Raw genomic sequence first — 17,663 nt, 5'->3', positions numbered from 1 at the left:
GAGTGCAACTGGAGAATTCATTCTCTACCAAAGCAGTCAAGCAGGAGAATGATCTGCCTTTGAAGGAGGCTGATTAGAAGGAGCTAGGATGGGAAATTCACAGCACAATGATGTCACGCCATGCATTGTGTTATGCTCGATGTTACGAGGAAGAGAGCAGAAAGAGACATGGAGCAGCTGCTGCTCTGTATCTCTTGGAACATCTAGTTCTGGCCCATTAAATGTGGCACAATAGTTGAGGTAAGTTGCCAAGGAAGCTGGAGTTTCCATGACTTCAGACCAGCAGCGCTTGATCTTTTTCTGAAAACGTGCTGAAGGCAAATGCCAGTTGCACTGCTTGACATAGTGGTGGCTGCAGGGACGCCAATGGCATGAATGATGCACAGGGTTAAGCCTGAAAATCCCTGCAGCATTATCTGACCTTGGAGGTGGATGGAAAAGGTCACATAGGGGAAACTTGCACTAGGCTATTTTGTTGCAAAGCAACGATAATGACATCTTGAGACCAAACCAGGATGTTAGAAATGAGATGTCTGTCACATAACTACTTCCCCCTCTGGACATTTTCCTCTCCTTACCATGATTCAAAGAGTTTGCCGAACACCTTGCCTTTCACCCTTTCTGTGAAGGCTTTCATAAAGAAATGTTAGAAGTGCATATCTTGTTAGGCAACACTGAGTAACTGCATTTTAAACCTGAAACAACAAAGTTCTCAACTGCTTCACAAACACTGACTGATCAAAATAGAATATAGTCCACTTGGTCCTTCATGGCAAATCCCTCAAGATGTTTTGCAAAACTAAATTTGGGGAAGCCATTTGGTATTGGCCTTTCAGTGGTTTCTCTTCTATTGGGAAATATAGTCTTCAACACTTTAGAGTGCATTGCCTTCCCAGTGTCCTCTGACACCTCTTGAAGTTTGTTCATATTGGATTGTTTGTTATGGGTCTGATATCTATGATGAAATTTTAAATACTGATAAGAATTGTAGAAACTAGACTAGATAATTAATACCTTTGCAATGTACTGAATATGAAGTACTGGGTGTCTTTTCTTAATTCTATATATAGCATTGCTGATTTGTCTATTCATATCAGTCAGTGTGTGTGTGTGTGTTTCTTTATGGGGTCCTGGGACATTTCCAGATGGGCTGTTGGTCCACAGAAAAAATTATGGTTGCCTGTACTATGTGGTGTGATTATCTAATGCAGGATAACAACCAAATGCTGACAATGTCATATAGCCACCCTGCTAACATATAGCAATGCTGCTATGAGTCCTCAGTAAGCCAGTCTGGAAGCTCCCTTACTCAATTTAATTTTCTCAGGAGTTCTTGATGTAAGGTTGCTTGGTAAAAATGTAATGAGAGAGGTGTAGCATTGGGGGGGAGTTTCTCTTTTTCTCCTGAACCTAAATAAGAGTGAGGACTTTCCTTCACACTGTGCTAACTCTCAAGACACGTGCAGTTGGTGTCTTGGTGCAGTCAGCAAGCCTGCAGCTCCTGCCAGTGGAGAAGCAGAAGAGTCAGGTCTCACTTGCCTGGACGGAAGCAGGCGCACCTCTTCTGCCCAGCCTTGCACTTGCAGGGCTGCTCCAGCTGAATGTTGCACAACAAGTGGCACCTGAAGGTGGTGCTGCCTGTCTTCTGGGTGTGCAAGAAGACAATCGGCTTGTTGGCAGTGATGTGAAAGTTCACATGGCGCAGCAAGTCGGCTTCCAAGAAGTTCAGATGTGGCATGAGCTGTTGTCCTCTGCCTGGTAAGGGTCTCTTCCCAAGCCGGCTTAGCACACCAACAGGGTGCACAGGGCAGCCTCAGCCAGGCATTGCTGCAGCTGGCACTCATTGCCCAGGCACATGTCCTGCAGCACCAGACCCCTGAAAGGCAACAGTAGCACCAGCTCCCCAGTGCCAACACTCCTCCATGGCTGGGGCGGGCACATTGCCCCTGCCCAGTGGCCCCAGTCACCACCCCACCAGTGTCATTGCTGTTGTCCTCCTCGCAACTGCCACCTCCATGACAGTGTGCATTGAAGAAGGACTCCCTCCACCTTCTTCTGCCCTGGAGCTATAATTTTGGCTCTTTCTTGCATCATTAGAGTTTGTTATTCCGTCTTTGATTTATCCTTCCCTTCCCCAAGGTTCAGAGTCCTCTTTCTAAGCAGGTGTGGGTTCTCTTCCAATTTGGCAGTGGGAAGATGCCAGATATCTTGCTTAGTGCATGAGAGATTCAAGCAAAATATAGTTGACCGTTGAGCAACTTTAATGAACTTCCTGATTGGCAAAGTAGAGAGTGTTTAAGGTCTATCTGGTGGGTGGGGAGAAGAGGGTGTGACTTTAAGTAAGACCTCTCAAGTTAGGAGCAGGTGCAACCAAATGGTTGATTGGAGAGGACTCCGATTCCTGGAAAATAAGGTGACACAGATTCCTGGAAAATAAGGTAACTTCTGGCCAAAGACAGGACCAGTAGATGTGCAGCAGAGACACTTCTATTTATGGGTTATTCTAATGAGAAGCATGGGGACCTGTTCTGAGGCATGCTGCACTAGATAGTTGTATGTTTTAGGAAACAGTTTTACTTCATAAGAAAAGCTTGCCCTCTTGGTGGCAGAGATATGTTTTTGTATTCCCAGTCCTTTAGGGCAGATTTTCAAGAGAATCTTAAATCTCAAAGTAATTTTTTATTTATTTAGATTTCATTAGTTTTGACATATTCTGTTTTGGTTTAGGTTCAGTTGGGGTTTGGGGTTGTTGTTTTTTTTGCTTTTGGGCAGTGACTATTGTAACTACCAGGGCTATTAGCTATTATGAGCTGATTCACATTTATACAATATGAAAAGTATGCTAACAATAAGTAGAACAGCAAAACATGGAGCAAAAATGCATGTTTCTAAATATGCAGCGAACATAAGCTAGACAGTTGTGGCCACTTTCATCTCCCTGGTGCATGGCTACTGCATTACTACAAACATGCATTTCTGCTTTATACTTTACAACGTATGCTGCTCCAAACCCTGGGCTTGTGCGTAGCACCCCCGCAATATAAAGTGTGATTCAGCTCTTAACAGGTCAAGAATAAAATAAGGAACTTCCACATTCAATTGCCCTTGCTCCTGCTGTATCTGAAGAAGTGTGCATGCACACGAAAGCTCATACCAAGAACTAACTTAGTTGGTCTTTAAGGTGCTACTGGAAAGAATTTTTTTTGCCTTGCTCCTGCTGTTAGTATTGGAGACAGGCAGCATTCCTTTACTGCAGCTATAGCTTAACTGAGCTAATTCACAAGTCTTTTATTAAGGATAAATCACTGAATTATTCACAGATGTTCCCATCCTCCCCACCGTCCTAAACTGTGTCATGGGCTACGTTATGTTTCCCCATTAACAGATGGTGGTGACTAAAATTAATTAGTGGCCCGTTTAGAGGAGACTGAATTAATCTGCGCTTGCATGTCCACATGCATCATGTTCTAATTGCTGAATGGTTACCAGTCTAGTACAGAGCTAGAAGAGGTTGGCATACATGTAGTCACAGGGCATTCCACTTATAAGGGTGAGTAGTAGAAGCCCTTTGGTGATTGTCAGTTGTGTTTACATAGGGGTTGCTACATGTACACCAGTGCTGCTACAGTGAGCTCTGAAAAGTGTGTTTGGAGATGCCTATCTGCAAAAAGGGACGCGGGTGGTGCTGTGGGTAAAACCTCAGCGCCTAGGGCTTGCCGATCGCATGATCAGCGGTTTGAATCCCCGCGGCAGGATGAGCTCCCGTCTTTCGGTCCCAGCCCCTGCCCACCTAGCAGTTCGAAAGCACTCCTAAGTGCAAGTAGATAAATAGGTACCGCTTTATAGGGGGAAGGTAAACGGCGTTTCCATGTGCTGTGCTGGTGCTGGCACGCCAGAGCAGCTTCGTCACGCTGGCCACGTGACCTGGAAGTGTCTCCGGACAGCGCTGGCCCCCGGCCTCTTAAGTGAGAGGGGCACACAACCCTAGAGTCGGACACGACTGGCCCGTACCGGCAGGGGTACCTTTACCTGCAAAAAAGTGCTTGAGTATGAGCCAGGGAATCATGGCCAGTGGTGGGTCTCCAGCATAAGCACCTTGTGCTTGACATAACACCTGCCTTTGACCTTTCACTGTTTTCACACAAGGAGATATAGTAAACAAACAATAAGACTCATCTCTCTTGTAAAGTGTGGACTGGCCCTGAATTTGCAGTCTGACTTGTCACACTTGTGGGATATTGGAGCAGTGATGAGTGGAACGTCTTAGGGTAGTGATCTCTTTCAGCAATCCCTTGGAAGTATAGCAAGCTGCTTCTCATTTTCCTCATTAGTAACTCATGTGTCGCTCAAAACCTAGTATACTGTTCACTTTACCAAAATATCTTGTGATGGAATATCTCACTACCGATCTTGTAACACTGTGGATCAGTGAGATGGGCAGTTTATGTCCTGCATCTGCCTACTGGCTTATGCCATGTTAAGCATACCAAGCTCACTCTTGTAAGTACAGTATTTCATCATTTTCTTACGTAACTGCATGAAGAGTACATTCTATGGAAGGCAGAGGAGTCCCTTCAAAGATTCTTCCCCCACTCCTTAAAAGACAGACCAAGAAAAATCTGCAAAGGCAAAATGCATTTAACACCTAGCTAGTTTTTAAACCAGTCCACCCAGTCTAGTCAGCCTTTTTAAATGTTATACCCAATTACATTTATTTACATAAACAGAAATGTGCAACTAGGGGAAAGGTAGAGATGTCAAATGCTTCCTAACGACAGCAACAGCAGTGAAGGACATTTGCTTTCAATTGCCTTGTATAAGGAGAGAGACTTACTTTTCTCCATGACTTCATAAAACAGTGAAGAAAAGGAGATTGCCATTCTTCCAAGGTTACATGGTGGCCTTGTTTGTACGTCACACTAAACTATGGTTTTGTCTGAACACATAGAGAGGAGATTATGGCCGTTTTGCTCGTCCCTGGTCATCTTGTTGCTGTGTCAAGCTGAGACATAGTTTGCCTTCATGTGTCATTTGAGCCTTTCCTCGTGGTTTAGCTTCCCCAGAAAAACCACGAGCCATAAACCAAATGGCAAACCTTGGTTATAGTTCATGGTTAGTCTGGAGAGAGGGAAACCACGAGCCAGATTCAGATAACACAGTAAGCCAAACTATAACTTAGCTCAGGACAGCGCAGCAACAAAACACTCAGGGAGGAGGTAGCAAAGAAGCTACAATCCAGGAGCTAACGTATTTGGGCTACACCAGTATGGGAAAGCTCCTGATTCCTGCTCCAGTGATACTGCCTCTTGTCATTCTCTGAATTTCTTTGTCCAGTAGACCATTGAGATAATATCCAAGCTGTTTGCTTTATCAGGGTCTCACGAGTCTTTTAAGTAAAGAAAAACACTAGGCAGTTCTTGCTTCACTTCTGAGTCTATATGTGTCACCTTTGCAGACTGTTGTGTATCTATGCTCCTACCACATTCTTTGTCAACTTCGTGTATCTGTTGACGATTATTACCAATGGAAACTCATGGAGCAAACCAGTTACTCTTTTCTGGAAATTCTTTCATTTTGCTGCTTTGGGCTATTTTCCCCTCAGATTTATAAAGTAATCAGAAATGCTTGAAAATTGTCAAATGCTACATCTTTGTTTTTGAGTTGAATTCTGGGTTTGTTTGTTTGTTTGTTTCTTCTATTCAGTTCCTAAATAGTTCTCCAACTTTAGATGGCTCTATTTGAGCCATTCAGACTGTGGTTAATGTTTTCCTGTTTATGGTACAAGTTGCATCCGTTGGACAAGAAACTGTGTTTTTCTGTTTGTGTTCCTTAAAATATTAAGTTCTTTTTAGAAAGAAAACCATGAAGACGTGCAGATGGTTACTGTTTTCAAAGTATAGTAAAAGGGCAGATTTTTAAATAAAATAACCAGATTTCTTAGAAACAGAACAGTAGCTATGTAGGGGATGTTTATTCCATGCCTGGTAAATACTTTTACGTTGCCCATATAGCTCGTTTTGTATGCAGGTCTGCCACACTTTGTTTTTTGAACGGTAACCATGCAAAACTGATGTATTTTCCTAAAAGCAAGCAAACAAAGATTATATATTTTGTGTGGCTTTTTTCCCCCCACAGGAGGAGCATGAAAAGGAAAGCAATGTTCACATGTCCTTTCAATGGCGATTGTAAAATCACCAAAGATAACCGGCGACACTGTCAAGCCTGCCGGCTGAAGCGCTGCGTTGACATAGGCATGATGAAAGAGTGTGAGTAAACATGTAGCACAATAGAAACATTGCAATAATCCAAGAGTGTGAAAATCCAGATCACTTCCTCAAGTCACTTTGATTCACTTAAATACATTTTGAAAATTCCATCCTCCGTGTTTGATTCACTTTTTTAAAGGAGGAGGCGAAAGTTGGTTCCTTTACCTAGATTTCCCCAATAGTCGTATTTTGTCAATATGTGGGTGTTCCCCTGCCTTAAAAATAATAATTTAGATACCTAAACTCTTAATACAAAAGTTAAAGCATGTGTCTACCTAGGCGAAAGAGGTGTGTGTGTTTGTAGTAGATCTAACCTGAAAGGTATTTGTGTCCCTTCACCTTTTCAGTGCTGGCTAAGAAGATTATTAGACAAGAGGGTAAGAGAGAGGATCAGCAGCCTTGTCAAGATGGAAGTGTAGTAAATCATTGATAGGCTGTTTAGAATTTAGAATTGTTTTAGGCCATTTGCTAGCAAACTAGCAAAACTTGAAACAAGAAAACATTTATTGCCTATACTTCTATGAGTTCCCATTAAGTCTGGGGCAGGGAGAGGTGGGGACAAAGTAATTGGTGGCAGGTCTACCACTGGGTATAGATCAACAGAGTCTCTGTGCTGCTGTAACCAAACTTGTTCACTCACCTGGAAACTTTTATAGGGATTGGGGAGTATCACATTAAGAACTCTAGCATAATTCCCATCTAGTCTTTTTCTAGGTCCTTCCTGCAGCCTAATCTTCAGTGGTGGTGCATAGTCTTAAAATCCATTGTCTGACATCCTGGTGTGGGCTAGGTTCCTGGCAGATGGCATTACTGTGTTAAAGAAACTGGCAAGAAATTATCAGTGTCTAATATAACAATGGGGAACCTTGGATGCTTCAGATGTTGCTTGGCTATAATTCATATCATCGCTGGCCATTGGCCATGCTTGCCGTGACTGATGGGAGTTGTAGCTCAGCAACATTTGTAGAGCCAAAGGCTCCCTACATCAGCTCTACTATGTAGATCAGGGGTAGGCAATGTAGTATGCTATACAAGTTTTTGACTACCACTCTTTGAGATTGGTTTGAGTTGTAGTAGGGTTGCCATACATCTGGAATTTCCTGGACATAGCTGGGATTCGGTTGTCAAAAACATCCATAGTTGTAGTCTATAACATCAGAATGACACCATGTTGGCTACTCCTGATGGAGATTCTTGGTCCTTCTTGTGCTTGCTGGGCTTAGAACTGGCAGTATCCTTGATTTGATTTGTATTCTGTATTGTATTCAATGTTTGTTATGCTCAGAATAGATCCGCTGGAATTAATTAACATGACTAATTTAGGCCTATTAATTTCAGTGAGTCTCCTCTGATTTTAGTTTAGCAGGAGACAACATTCTGTTTCCTTTCACCTTTGTAAGCAGCCAAATCTTCCTTACTCAGCAGTCATTTGAAACTGTAACACCAATATTTATTTTGGAAATCAACTCCCTAGCACATAATTATTAGTTAACTAACTGCAGAAACTAGTGATTGGAAGGAGTCCATGTAATCTTGCCCAGTTTGTGTTCACTGTGGTCAGATTAATGTAGCATTTCTTCCTTCTCTTCCAGAGAAAGTGCCCTCTTTACTTTGCTGGCAGTCAAAGTAGATGTGCTATTGTTTTACTAGAGCAATATAATGTGTGAAAGTATAATTTTTTAAATGGTATTTTGAGCTGTTAGTTGCTGTGATAATAGAAGCACTTCCTTTCCTTATGACTCAGACTGCTGCTTTACTGGAATTGTTCCCCTTCTGAGGAAGCATAAGTCATCCAGGGCTGTTCCATTCTCCTCTTTCTAACTTAGGAGGGATGTAAAGTTTATAGCAGCCATTCTGTGTTAGTTGTTTTTTTTTAAAAGTTTCTAGGAGGTGTGGACTATTAGTGCACACTTGCCACAGGCACGCAAATATTCACACACATTCAGGCACTGTTTCTTGTGTGTGTGCATGCATGCACGAGCCCACACATCCCCTACTCTCTTAGCAAACACTCAAGCTGACACACATACTTATTTAGATACACACTCCCACCTTGTGCTTTTCCCCCTGGGGGGACGCAGAGGTATGCATACGCCTAAACATTTTGTGAATCTATATTTGGCCTCATTGAGGGGCAGTATTTCAATATGAGTAGGAAAATGAGAGTACCCCTAAACTTTTTTTTTTTTTTTTTAGAAAAAAGCACTGCTCCCACCCACTACTCTGCCATTCAGCAGAGCACACAGAAGAGGCACAAGGGATTTTCTTTCCCATCAAAACACTGTAATGGAGTCGGAAGGGACCCCAAGGGTCATTTAGTCCAACCCCCTTCAATGCAGGAATCTCAGTGAAAGCATCTGAGACATATGGCCATCCAAACTCTGCTTAAAAACCTCCTGTGAAAGAGAGTCCAGAGCCTCTTGAGGGAGTCCATTCCACAGCCGAACATCTCTTAGTAACAGAAAGTTTTCCTGATGTTTAGTTGGAATCTCCTTTCTTGTAACTTGAATCCATTGGTTTGAGTCCTGCGCTCCAGGGCAGGAAAAAATGAGCTTGCTCCATCTTCCATGTGACAGCCCTTGAGATATTTGAAGATGGCTATCATATCTCTTCTCAGTCTCCTCTTTTCCAGGTTAAGCATACCCAGCTCTTCCTACTGTTCCTCATATGGCTTGGTTTCAAGACCCTTGACCATCTTGGTTGCCCTCTTCTGCACATGTTGCTGCTTGTCAATATCCTTCTTAAATTGTGGCGCCCAGTTAGATGACTGTACTGAGATTACTGCAACTTGTTATACTTGGGACTGCCTCTGAGGACAGTTCAGAAACTTTAGCTTGTGCAGAATTCAGTGGCCAGGTTGCTCAGCAGGACAAGACAGTTTGAGTATATAAGACCAATCCTGGCTTGACTGCACTGGCTGCAAGTCAGTTTCCAGGCTCAAATCAAAGTGCAGGTTTTGACCTATAAATCCTTAAACGGCACAAGACCGCAATATCTTAAGGACCACCTCTCCACGTATGAACCTACGCAGAACCTGCAATCATCTTCACGTACCTTCTTGTGACAGGTCTGGAGGGCAACAACTCAAGAATGGGCCTTTTCTGCAGTGGCTCCCCACTTGTGGAATGCTCTCTTTAGAGTGGTGCGCCTGGCGCCTTTGTTACATATCTTTATGCGCTGGACAAAATCAGTCCTCTTCTTCCAGGCCTTTGGCTAATTTTTCGCTTCATAAGACGTACCTGACTGTAAGACGCACCTAGTTTTTAGAAGGGGAATTCAAGAAAAAATATATTCTTTAAAGGAAGTACTGAGCAGAGCCTGTATGCATCCCAGGCTCTGCTCAGCGCTCCCTTTAAAGAGCCGCATGGAGCATGTTTGCGGCTCTTGGGGGCTTTTCCCCGAGGAGGGAGAAGGGACTTACAGGCTGCCCTTCTCCCTCCTCAGGGAAAAGCCCCCAAGAGCCGCACACATACTCCACGCGGCTCTTTAAAGGGAGCACTCAACAGAGCCTCCCGCCTGCATTCACTCCATGAGACACACACACATTTCCCCTTACTTTTTAGGGGGGAAAAAGTGTGTCTTATGGAGCTAGAAATACAGTAAACAGTCTATGACCCTTTAAACCAGGGGTAAGCAACCTAAGGCCCGTGGGCTGGATGCAACCCAATCGCCTTCTCAATTCAGCCTGTGGATGGTCCAGGAATCAGCGTGTTTTTACGTGAGTAGAATGTGTGCTTTTATTTAAATTGCATCTCTAGGTTATTTGTGGGGCATAGGAATTCGTTCATTTTCCTCCCCCTTCAAAATTTAGTCTGGCCCACCACATGGTCTGAGAGACGGTGGACCCGGCCCACGGCTGAAAAAGGTTGCTGATCCCTGCTTTAAACAGTTGTGGGGCATTGTTTTAGTTGTTTATCGTGCTGTATATTTTTGTGTTTCTACAGTGGCACCTCGGGTTACATATGCTTCAGGTTACATACGCTTCAGGTTACAGACTCTGCTAACCCAGAAATAGTGCTTCAGGTTAAGAACTATGCTTCAGGATAAGAACAGAAATCGTGCTCTGGCAGCACGGCGACAGCAGGAGGCCCCATTAGCTGCAGTGGTGTTTCAGGTTAAGAACGGACCTCCAGAACGAATCAAGTACTTAACCCGAGGTACCACTGTATATTGTAAGCCACCCTGTATTGTAATCAAACAAAGAATCTCAATAGCAAGAGACCGTTCTCCTGTAACAGTGTTTCCCTCTAACCCACCCACCCAAATGCTACTCATTAGACAGGTAGCATTTAAATGGAGTCAATGCCTTTGTAGAATAAATGTGCATAGCAAGCCCTGAAGAGAGCTGAGGACTTTGATTCCTGCAGTCCTTTGCGGGAGTAAGGGGCAGCTCCAGTGGAACTGCACTTACATTGCCTAGTTCGTAAATTTGGCAAGGCTACCATGAAACCTCAGTAGCGGCATGGGGTGTCCCTCTACCCTCTTCCCACCTTTGGATATTGTTTTATATATTACATTGAACGTAACTGAAAGACTTTGTAATATGATCAAGAAAAAAAGTGAAAGACATTGCACGTTATTTGTAGTTCATGAAAATCTTCAATGAAAATTATTTCAATAAATAAATAAATAAATTATTCTTTTCGTGAAATAGTTACATGATTAAGGAAACCTTAACTGACTCCAGCTAAAAATAGCCTTTCCCGGCTGTCCGCTAGTTAAATGAATGGGAACAGAATGTGCTTCAAACAGCTCTAGGCCAAATTACTAAAAGGGTCGTGCTCTCTGTTAGGGTGCTAACTAGCTGGGGTTTTTTTTTTCCTGGAAGCAGCTGTTGCAATCCATACTACATCCTGGATTTAGCATTCCACTTCTGTGAACTAAGGGTTGTATCCAACAAACTCATCCCATTAGCGCAAGAGCCTTCCGTGAGTACTAACGTAGCGCTAATTCTTTCCAAGGCTTGCAGTTCTCAAAACATCCTAATTAAATAGTAAACAAGAGTGACTCTGTTAATCTGCCACTACACTATCGTTGGCCCTGCTTGTTTTGACAACAGCTTGTCCGCTGTGAGTTTGTGCCTGACTGTTCCCTCAGCTTCAGCTACAAAAGTTTTGGCCTTGAAGGGTCCACCTAATTACATTCCTTTGCACAGGCACCTTGACCACCCGAATCCCACACATAGATAAACCTTATGTTGTAGCAAGGGCTGGAAGAGATTTGGATTTACTGTACTAAGCTGGAACATGCAAGACTAGACAAAGGAAAAGTCTGCCAATGGGAAATATTTTAAGTCAGCAGCAGGACATAAAGTCTTTTTCAAGGACATGATAGATAAGAGAAAAAAGTCTACTTAGGATGAAGACAGGAGCTCTTGAACAAGTTGACAGGTGCTGGACAAGTCATGCTACAGGAGGTTTACAAAAGAGGTGCAAAGAAGCTTTGCCTTATGAGGAATGGTTGAAGGAGCTGGGTATGTTTAGCCTGGAAAAGAGGAGACTGAGAGGAGATATGATAGCCATCTTCAAATATCTCAAGGGCTGTGACATGGAAGAGGGAACAAGCTTATTTCCCCCCCTGCTCTGGACGGTAGGACTTGAACTAATGGATTCAAGTTACAAGAAAGGATATTCCTACTAAACATCAGGAAACACTTTCTGACAGTAAGAGCTGTTTGACAGTGGAATGGTCTCCCTCAGGAGGTTGTGGACTCTTTCACAGAAGGTCTTGCCTTGCCAAGACCTTTGATGAAGTAGACTTGCACACTGGGAAGGTCACTTCAGTGCGGCTAACACACTGGTTTTACTTCACCCCTGGAGGCACACTCCATTGTCTTTTGAGACATGTGTATATCAAGAAGGGCAGGACCTGGGTTGAGTATGAGTGTATGAGTGTGTGTGTGTGTGTCTCACAAGTTACTTCAATTTGTCTATAATGTGAAGTAAAAACTACCTTGGGTTTTCATGTTAATTTTGATCTGCATCACTAATAGCATTCATATATTATGCTAATTTAACAAAAAAATTGAATATATGATGCATTTTTCTGGTGATGTGTGACTGGATATGGAATCAATTTTGGCTTGTGTTTGATTTTAAGGAGAAACATAGGTGATTTTGTGTAATTCTGATGATGATGTATTTTGTTTTTTCTCATGTAAGTCTCATGTCTGAAAATTGAGATGCAGGGGGGCGGGGAGGGGAAGAATGTGAAAACACTGGAAAGTATAAAAGGGAATAAATCCTATGATAGCATGATGGTGAAAGAGCTGACAGAATATATGGCTGCAGGAACAACTTGATGTTAATGGGAAAGAGCATAAAGGTGATAAAGCCTATGCAAAGGATGGGCCTGTTTACTTAGGAATGTAGAGCATATAAAACAGGCAGTAAGGTAAAGGGACCCCTGACCATTAGGTCCAGTCGTGGCCAACTCTGGGGTTGCAGTGCTCATCTCGCTTTGTTAGCTGAGGGAGCTGGCATACAGCTTCTGGGTCATGTGACCAGCATGACTGAGCCGCTTCTGGTGAACCAGAGCAGCACAAAGAAACGCCGTTTACCTTCCCGCTGGAGTGGTACCTATTTATCTACTTGCACTTTGACATGCTTTTGAACTGCTAGGTTGGCAGGAGCAGGGACCGAGCAACGGGAGCTCCTCCCGTCGTGGGGATTTGAACCGCCAACCTTCTGATCGGCAAGTCCTAGGCTCTGTGGTTTAACCCACAGCGCCACCTGCGTCCCAACAGTACCAGCATGCAAAGCTGCCTGCTTTGCGCACTGTTAAATGAAAACCTTTACAGGGGAGATTCATGTGGAACATAGTTTTGTAAATGCATTCAGTGTATTTGGCTCCCCCACTCCATCTTTACATAAATGAGGCATAGACAAACTCGGCCCTCCAGATGTCATGGGACTACAACTCCCATCATCCCTGACCACTGGTCCTATTAGCTAGGGATGATGGGAGTTGTAGTCCCAAAACATCTGGAGGGCCAAGTTTGCCTATGCCTGACATAAATAAATGGCAGGCCCATATAAAAACATACAGTGTGTTTCCAAGGGGAAAAACACTTGGGTTAGGAGTGTTTATATGTCTAATTCGAAACATTTTAACTAAGGGGTACAAATGTAAAATATGAAAGAAAAGGCAACAGTGCTGTATGAATTAAGAAAGCGTCTCTGTAATCTAAACCTACTCCAGATTGCATTATCTATGTTTACCAACATAAAACACAATAAGCCATCACTGTCATGGTGTTGTGCAAAAGCAAATAAAATTCTAAATGGTGGTTACGGGGAAAAGCTGTAATAATATAGTGTTTGTTTTATTTAGGACTGTATTTCGTGTTTGGCATGCCAACAGTATAGGGAGGCAAAAAGGCAACGCCTCAAAATGCTGCAGAGATGTAGGAAATCAGATATACGATTAAACTTCTGATAAGAAATACGAAGTTTCCTATATCTTGGTATCATTATGAGGCTTTGTTTCTGATTTTTGTCACCTTGAGGTCTGCTGTTGCCCACTTTCTTCCAGCTTAACAATCCAGAGAACCATAGGTGTTTCAAGCCATAATACCTTTTCCCTCCTAAATTTCAAACATTTGACTTTACGTTTTATTTTCCCATCTACTTGTGTTGGACTTCCAGGGTGAGGTCCAAAGAGCTGTGTACAGAACACTCCATTGCACTGGGACTTTTTGAGGGTGTGGAGGCAAGGGCACACACCTAAAAGTCACTCTTGGAAGTTGAGGGAACTTTTAGAGGACCATTTGATATATTATGGGATGCTGCAGTTGGAAAGGGAAGCTGGCTGAGGAATAACATGCAATTAATAAAGAAAGGAAGAATAGCCTACAGCTATGGATGTGCAGTAGAGTTTTCTATTTGCACACAGGCTGCTTTGGCCTCATTGTTTTATTTATAGGGACAGTTGCTGTGTTAATGATACCTGTGCCCATCACTCACACCTGCATAGCTCTGCATGACTTGAGACCCCACCACCTCTGAAGGTAGCATGTGTAAACATTAGTTGTAGGAAATTTGTGTATGTTGATAATGATCCTAATGTGAAGAGAAACCAGGTTCCCATGACTGCTATATACATCTGATTTAAATCAGCCAAGGCCACTCCAACAGAAAAACATCTGTGGCCCTAGCAATTTCTGAGATGCAACGTTTATCTTAACCTTTTAAGAGCCAGAACTTGAGCATAGAAGAGATTTGCTATGTTTGGTAAAATCCCACACTTCGGCTAATTCAAACCATTCCTGTGTTCTAGTTTGGTGCTTACAGTTTGTTGTTTGAGTTCTGTATGAAGCCCCCAGGGGGGAGACAAAGAGGTTAGGGACATCTTAAGTTCTGGCATTAAAAATAAAATTACCAAAACACGAAATACTGTTAGCACTTTTGTAGTTTGCATTTAAGAAAATGGACCATTTCTTCTTTGTTTACACGTATACTTGTATACCCTATTTCTCCTCTCTCGACAAAGGATCAATGAGGTTATATGGGAGTATCCCAAACCAGTGATCCGGTCTGTGTGTTTATAGTTCTAATTTATAATTTAATGTATAATTCTGAAGTTCTTTGCGAGTTCTTCCTACCTCCTAACAAATGCTGAGATGAGTTTTATTGAAGGACTGTTTGTTGCAAGCAACTAAAGATGTGGCAATGAGAGATTTTCTCATGAACAAACAGTGCAGCAGCAGCAGTACGTGTGACTCTGTAAAGAATGTATGTGCCATTCATTGCAATTCCTATGTCGATGAGAACAACAAATTATGGCTTAGTTAAACTGGAGTCAATGACTGATGAAACGAACACAGTAAATCAATATTTTGGGGGGTTGGACCCAGAGGTTTTACTCTGAACAGAACACGTTTCCATTCATGGTCACAGAGTGGAACACTTGCGACCAGATCATTACCTTTTTCAAGCCATGCTGTGCCTGTTTTCGCTGCCCAAATTTAGAGGCATGCTGGGGGGGGGGAGTAAAAAGTCAGTTTCCAGGATACTTGGGAAAACTCACATGCGTTAAATGCACGCAGCCTAAAAGCCCTTTGTAACAGTGCCAGGAATGCTACTGTAAACTCTCTCAGTGTGCCATTTTTCAATTTGGCTGAAAAGCAAGTAGAAGAAAGTCATATGCTGTACAGTGGTACCTCAGGTTAAGTCCTTAATTCGTTCCAGAGGTCCGTTCTTAACCTGAAACTGCTCTTAACCTGAAGCACCACTTTAGCTAATGGGGCCTCCTGCTGCCGCCGCGCCGCCAGAGCACGATTTCTGTTCTCATCCTGAAGCAAAGTTCTTAACCTGAAGCACTATTTCTGGGTTAGTGGAGTCTGTAACCTGAAGCGCATGTAACCTGAAGTGTATGTAACCTGAGGTACTACTGTAGTACTTTGTAACTGGTTGGAAAAGAACAAGGCCTGGAAGTAGTACTTTCTGCAGTTTCTGTCTGCCATTGCTCAGTCTAAAGGAGGTTTACACTGGGCTACTGGCAACGCTTTGAAACTGCGGTTTCAAAATGGGGAGGGCTGTAGCTCAGCGATGAGAATATCTTCTTTGTATGCGCAAGGTTCCCGGTTCAATGCCTGACATCTCTTGCTAAGACTGGGAGAGAAACTGTCCTGAAACTCTGAGAGCCAATGCCAGTCAATGCCGGCAGTGCTGAGGTAGATCTATTGCAATCTATTTCTTCTGACTGAGCTACCTTATGAAGCTGTGTGCTGGGGTCAGATTAGGACTAGGTAATTAAGGGATCGTTTTATTCCTATTTGTATATGGAATATTGGGTGGGGGTCAGGGAGCCCAAAGTACATACAGTCCTGTAGCAACATTGTAAATGGCCCTATCATGCAGACCAGAATCTGAGGAAAGATGATTCACCTGTTTATAATTTTGCCTGGGTCAGCATACTGAAACTCCCTTTAATATACTATTCCACTGGCTTCTCCGTTAATGGTGAATCACTTGGGTACCCATGGTGGTTTTCATTACTTTTTGCGGCCATTTATTACTTGTTATGCGTTGTTTGATTCAGAACTACAAAAAAACTAATTGCATTCCTTCCTTCTGAAATATATGATGTGGCATGTCTCCATCAGTATTCAGTTCAAGCAAGGACATCTCCACCCTTCTGCTTATAGGAAAAGTGACCTTCTATTCATTGTGCTCTCTAGAAAAATGTGCCATGCTCTGAAAGAACAGTGTATTGAGTCTTCTGCATGGTAAAAAAAAATCTTAGAGCAGTTGCAGTTATTACCCTCTCCGGAATCTAGGGCCCATAGGACTCGTGTGAGTATATTTTATTGTAAAATATAGCCTGCAGCCTGCAATCCTGCGGTTTGAGTGAACTATATAGATTTATAATTTCAAGCACAGCTTGAAAAAACTCATGGGAGTTAGTTTGACAAAAATACATTATAATTGTAATGGTTCTTTCAATTGCTATTGCTTGTGTTTTTGTGTGTGTTTTTTTAAAAAGACAGTGGATCTCCTTCCTGGTCCACTTCATAACATTGAATGAAATAGGCTCTTGTCTTTTGAAGCTCAAACTGCAGTAAAGTAGCTAAACCTGAAAAAGTGCTGCAATACTCTTTTTAGTCACAATTCTACACCTTCTATATGTAGGGGAAAGCTCTGGATCAGCTGTCATCACTCCTGTTTAAGGCTGCATACACACCATAAATTTACAGCATCCCCAATGAATCCTGGGAATTGTAGGTTAAGGGTGCTGAGAATTGTAGTGCTGTGAGCTGCAAGCCACAGTTACCAAGATTTTTTGGGGGGAAGCCATGTGTTTCAACTATATGGTGTGTACACAGCCTAAGTTGCTATTGCTTACATGCACGCAAATCACATTTTATGGTTGCAGTTCACATTTGTAGAGATTTTTGTTAGATTTTAGCAAGCAGTTTGTCTTATCTTGAAAACGCTCAACTTTATCATAAATATCAGATGGTGCGGGGTGGAAGCATTGCTCAAAATCATTACTCATAAAAGCATCTTAGATTAGACATGATACACAAAATAGGAAGATATTGTGGTAAGTTGTATCTCTTTTCTCTGTTGCCTGATGTTGTACAAATCACATGTATTTTCTGGAATGCTCACAGATTTGCATTCTAAGCAGAAGCAAACATTAACATTATGGCAAGTGGAATTCAGCCTAACGCAAAGGTGATTTCTGTTTTCCCAATGAAACAAACTCCCCTCCCCTTCCCCATAGGCTGCTCTTGGTCTTTTCAGCCTCCAGAGTGAATTTGGGGCAGGTACAGAGGGGAGGGAAATCCATGTTGCCCTAGTGGGGAATCAGACTGATTACCTGGACTTGAACACATTTATGCCTTTTTGCTTCACAGCCATGCATTGCATGCAAACATAGGTCAGCAACAGG

At 42.7% G+C, this 17,663-nt stretch overlaps 1 protein-coding gene across 3 annotated transcripts in view; it reads left to right on the top strand.

Annotated features, from left to right (window-relative positions):
* Positions 1-17,663, top strand: part of VDR (vitamin D receptor) — a 79,450-nt gene that overhangs the window by 43,780 nt on the left and 18,007 nt on the right. For all 3 annotated transcript variants that reach the window (XM_081898826.1, XM_081898827.1, XM_081898828.1), the window contains one exon: positions 6,136-6,266. In XM_081898826.1, coding sequence (XP_081754952.1) covers positions 6,136-6,266 — 131 coding nt within the window. The remainder of the gene's footprint in view (positions 1-6,135; positions 6,267-17,663) is intronic.

This window comes from Podarcis melisellensis (genome assembly GCF_964234715.1).
Source record: "Podarcis melisellensis genome assembly, chromosome: 2".
Lineage (NCBI taxonomy): Eukaryota > Metazoa > Chordata > Lepidosauria > Squamata > Lacertidae > Podarcis > Podarcis melisellensis.
The sequence above is the reverse complement of the archived record's forward strand: the minus strand, read 5'-3'. Positions and strand labels throughout refer to the sequence as shown.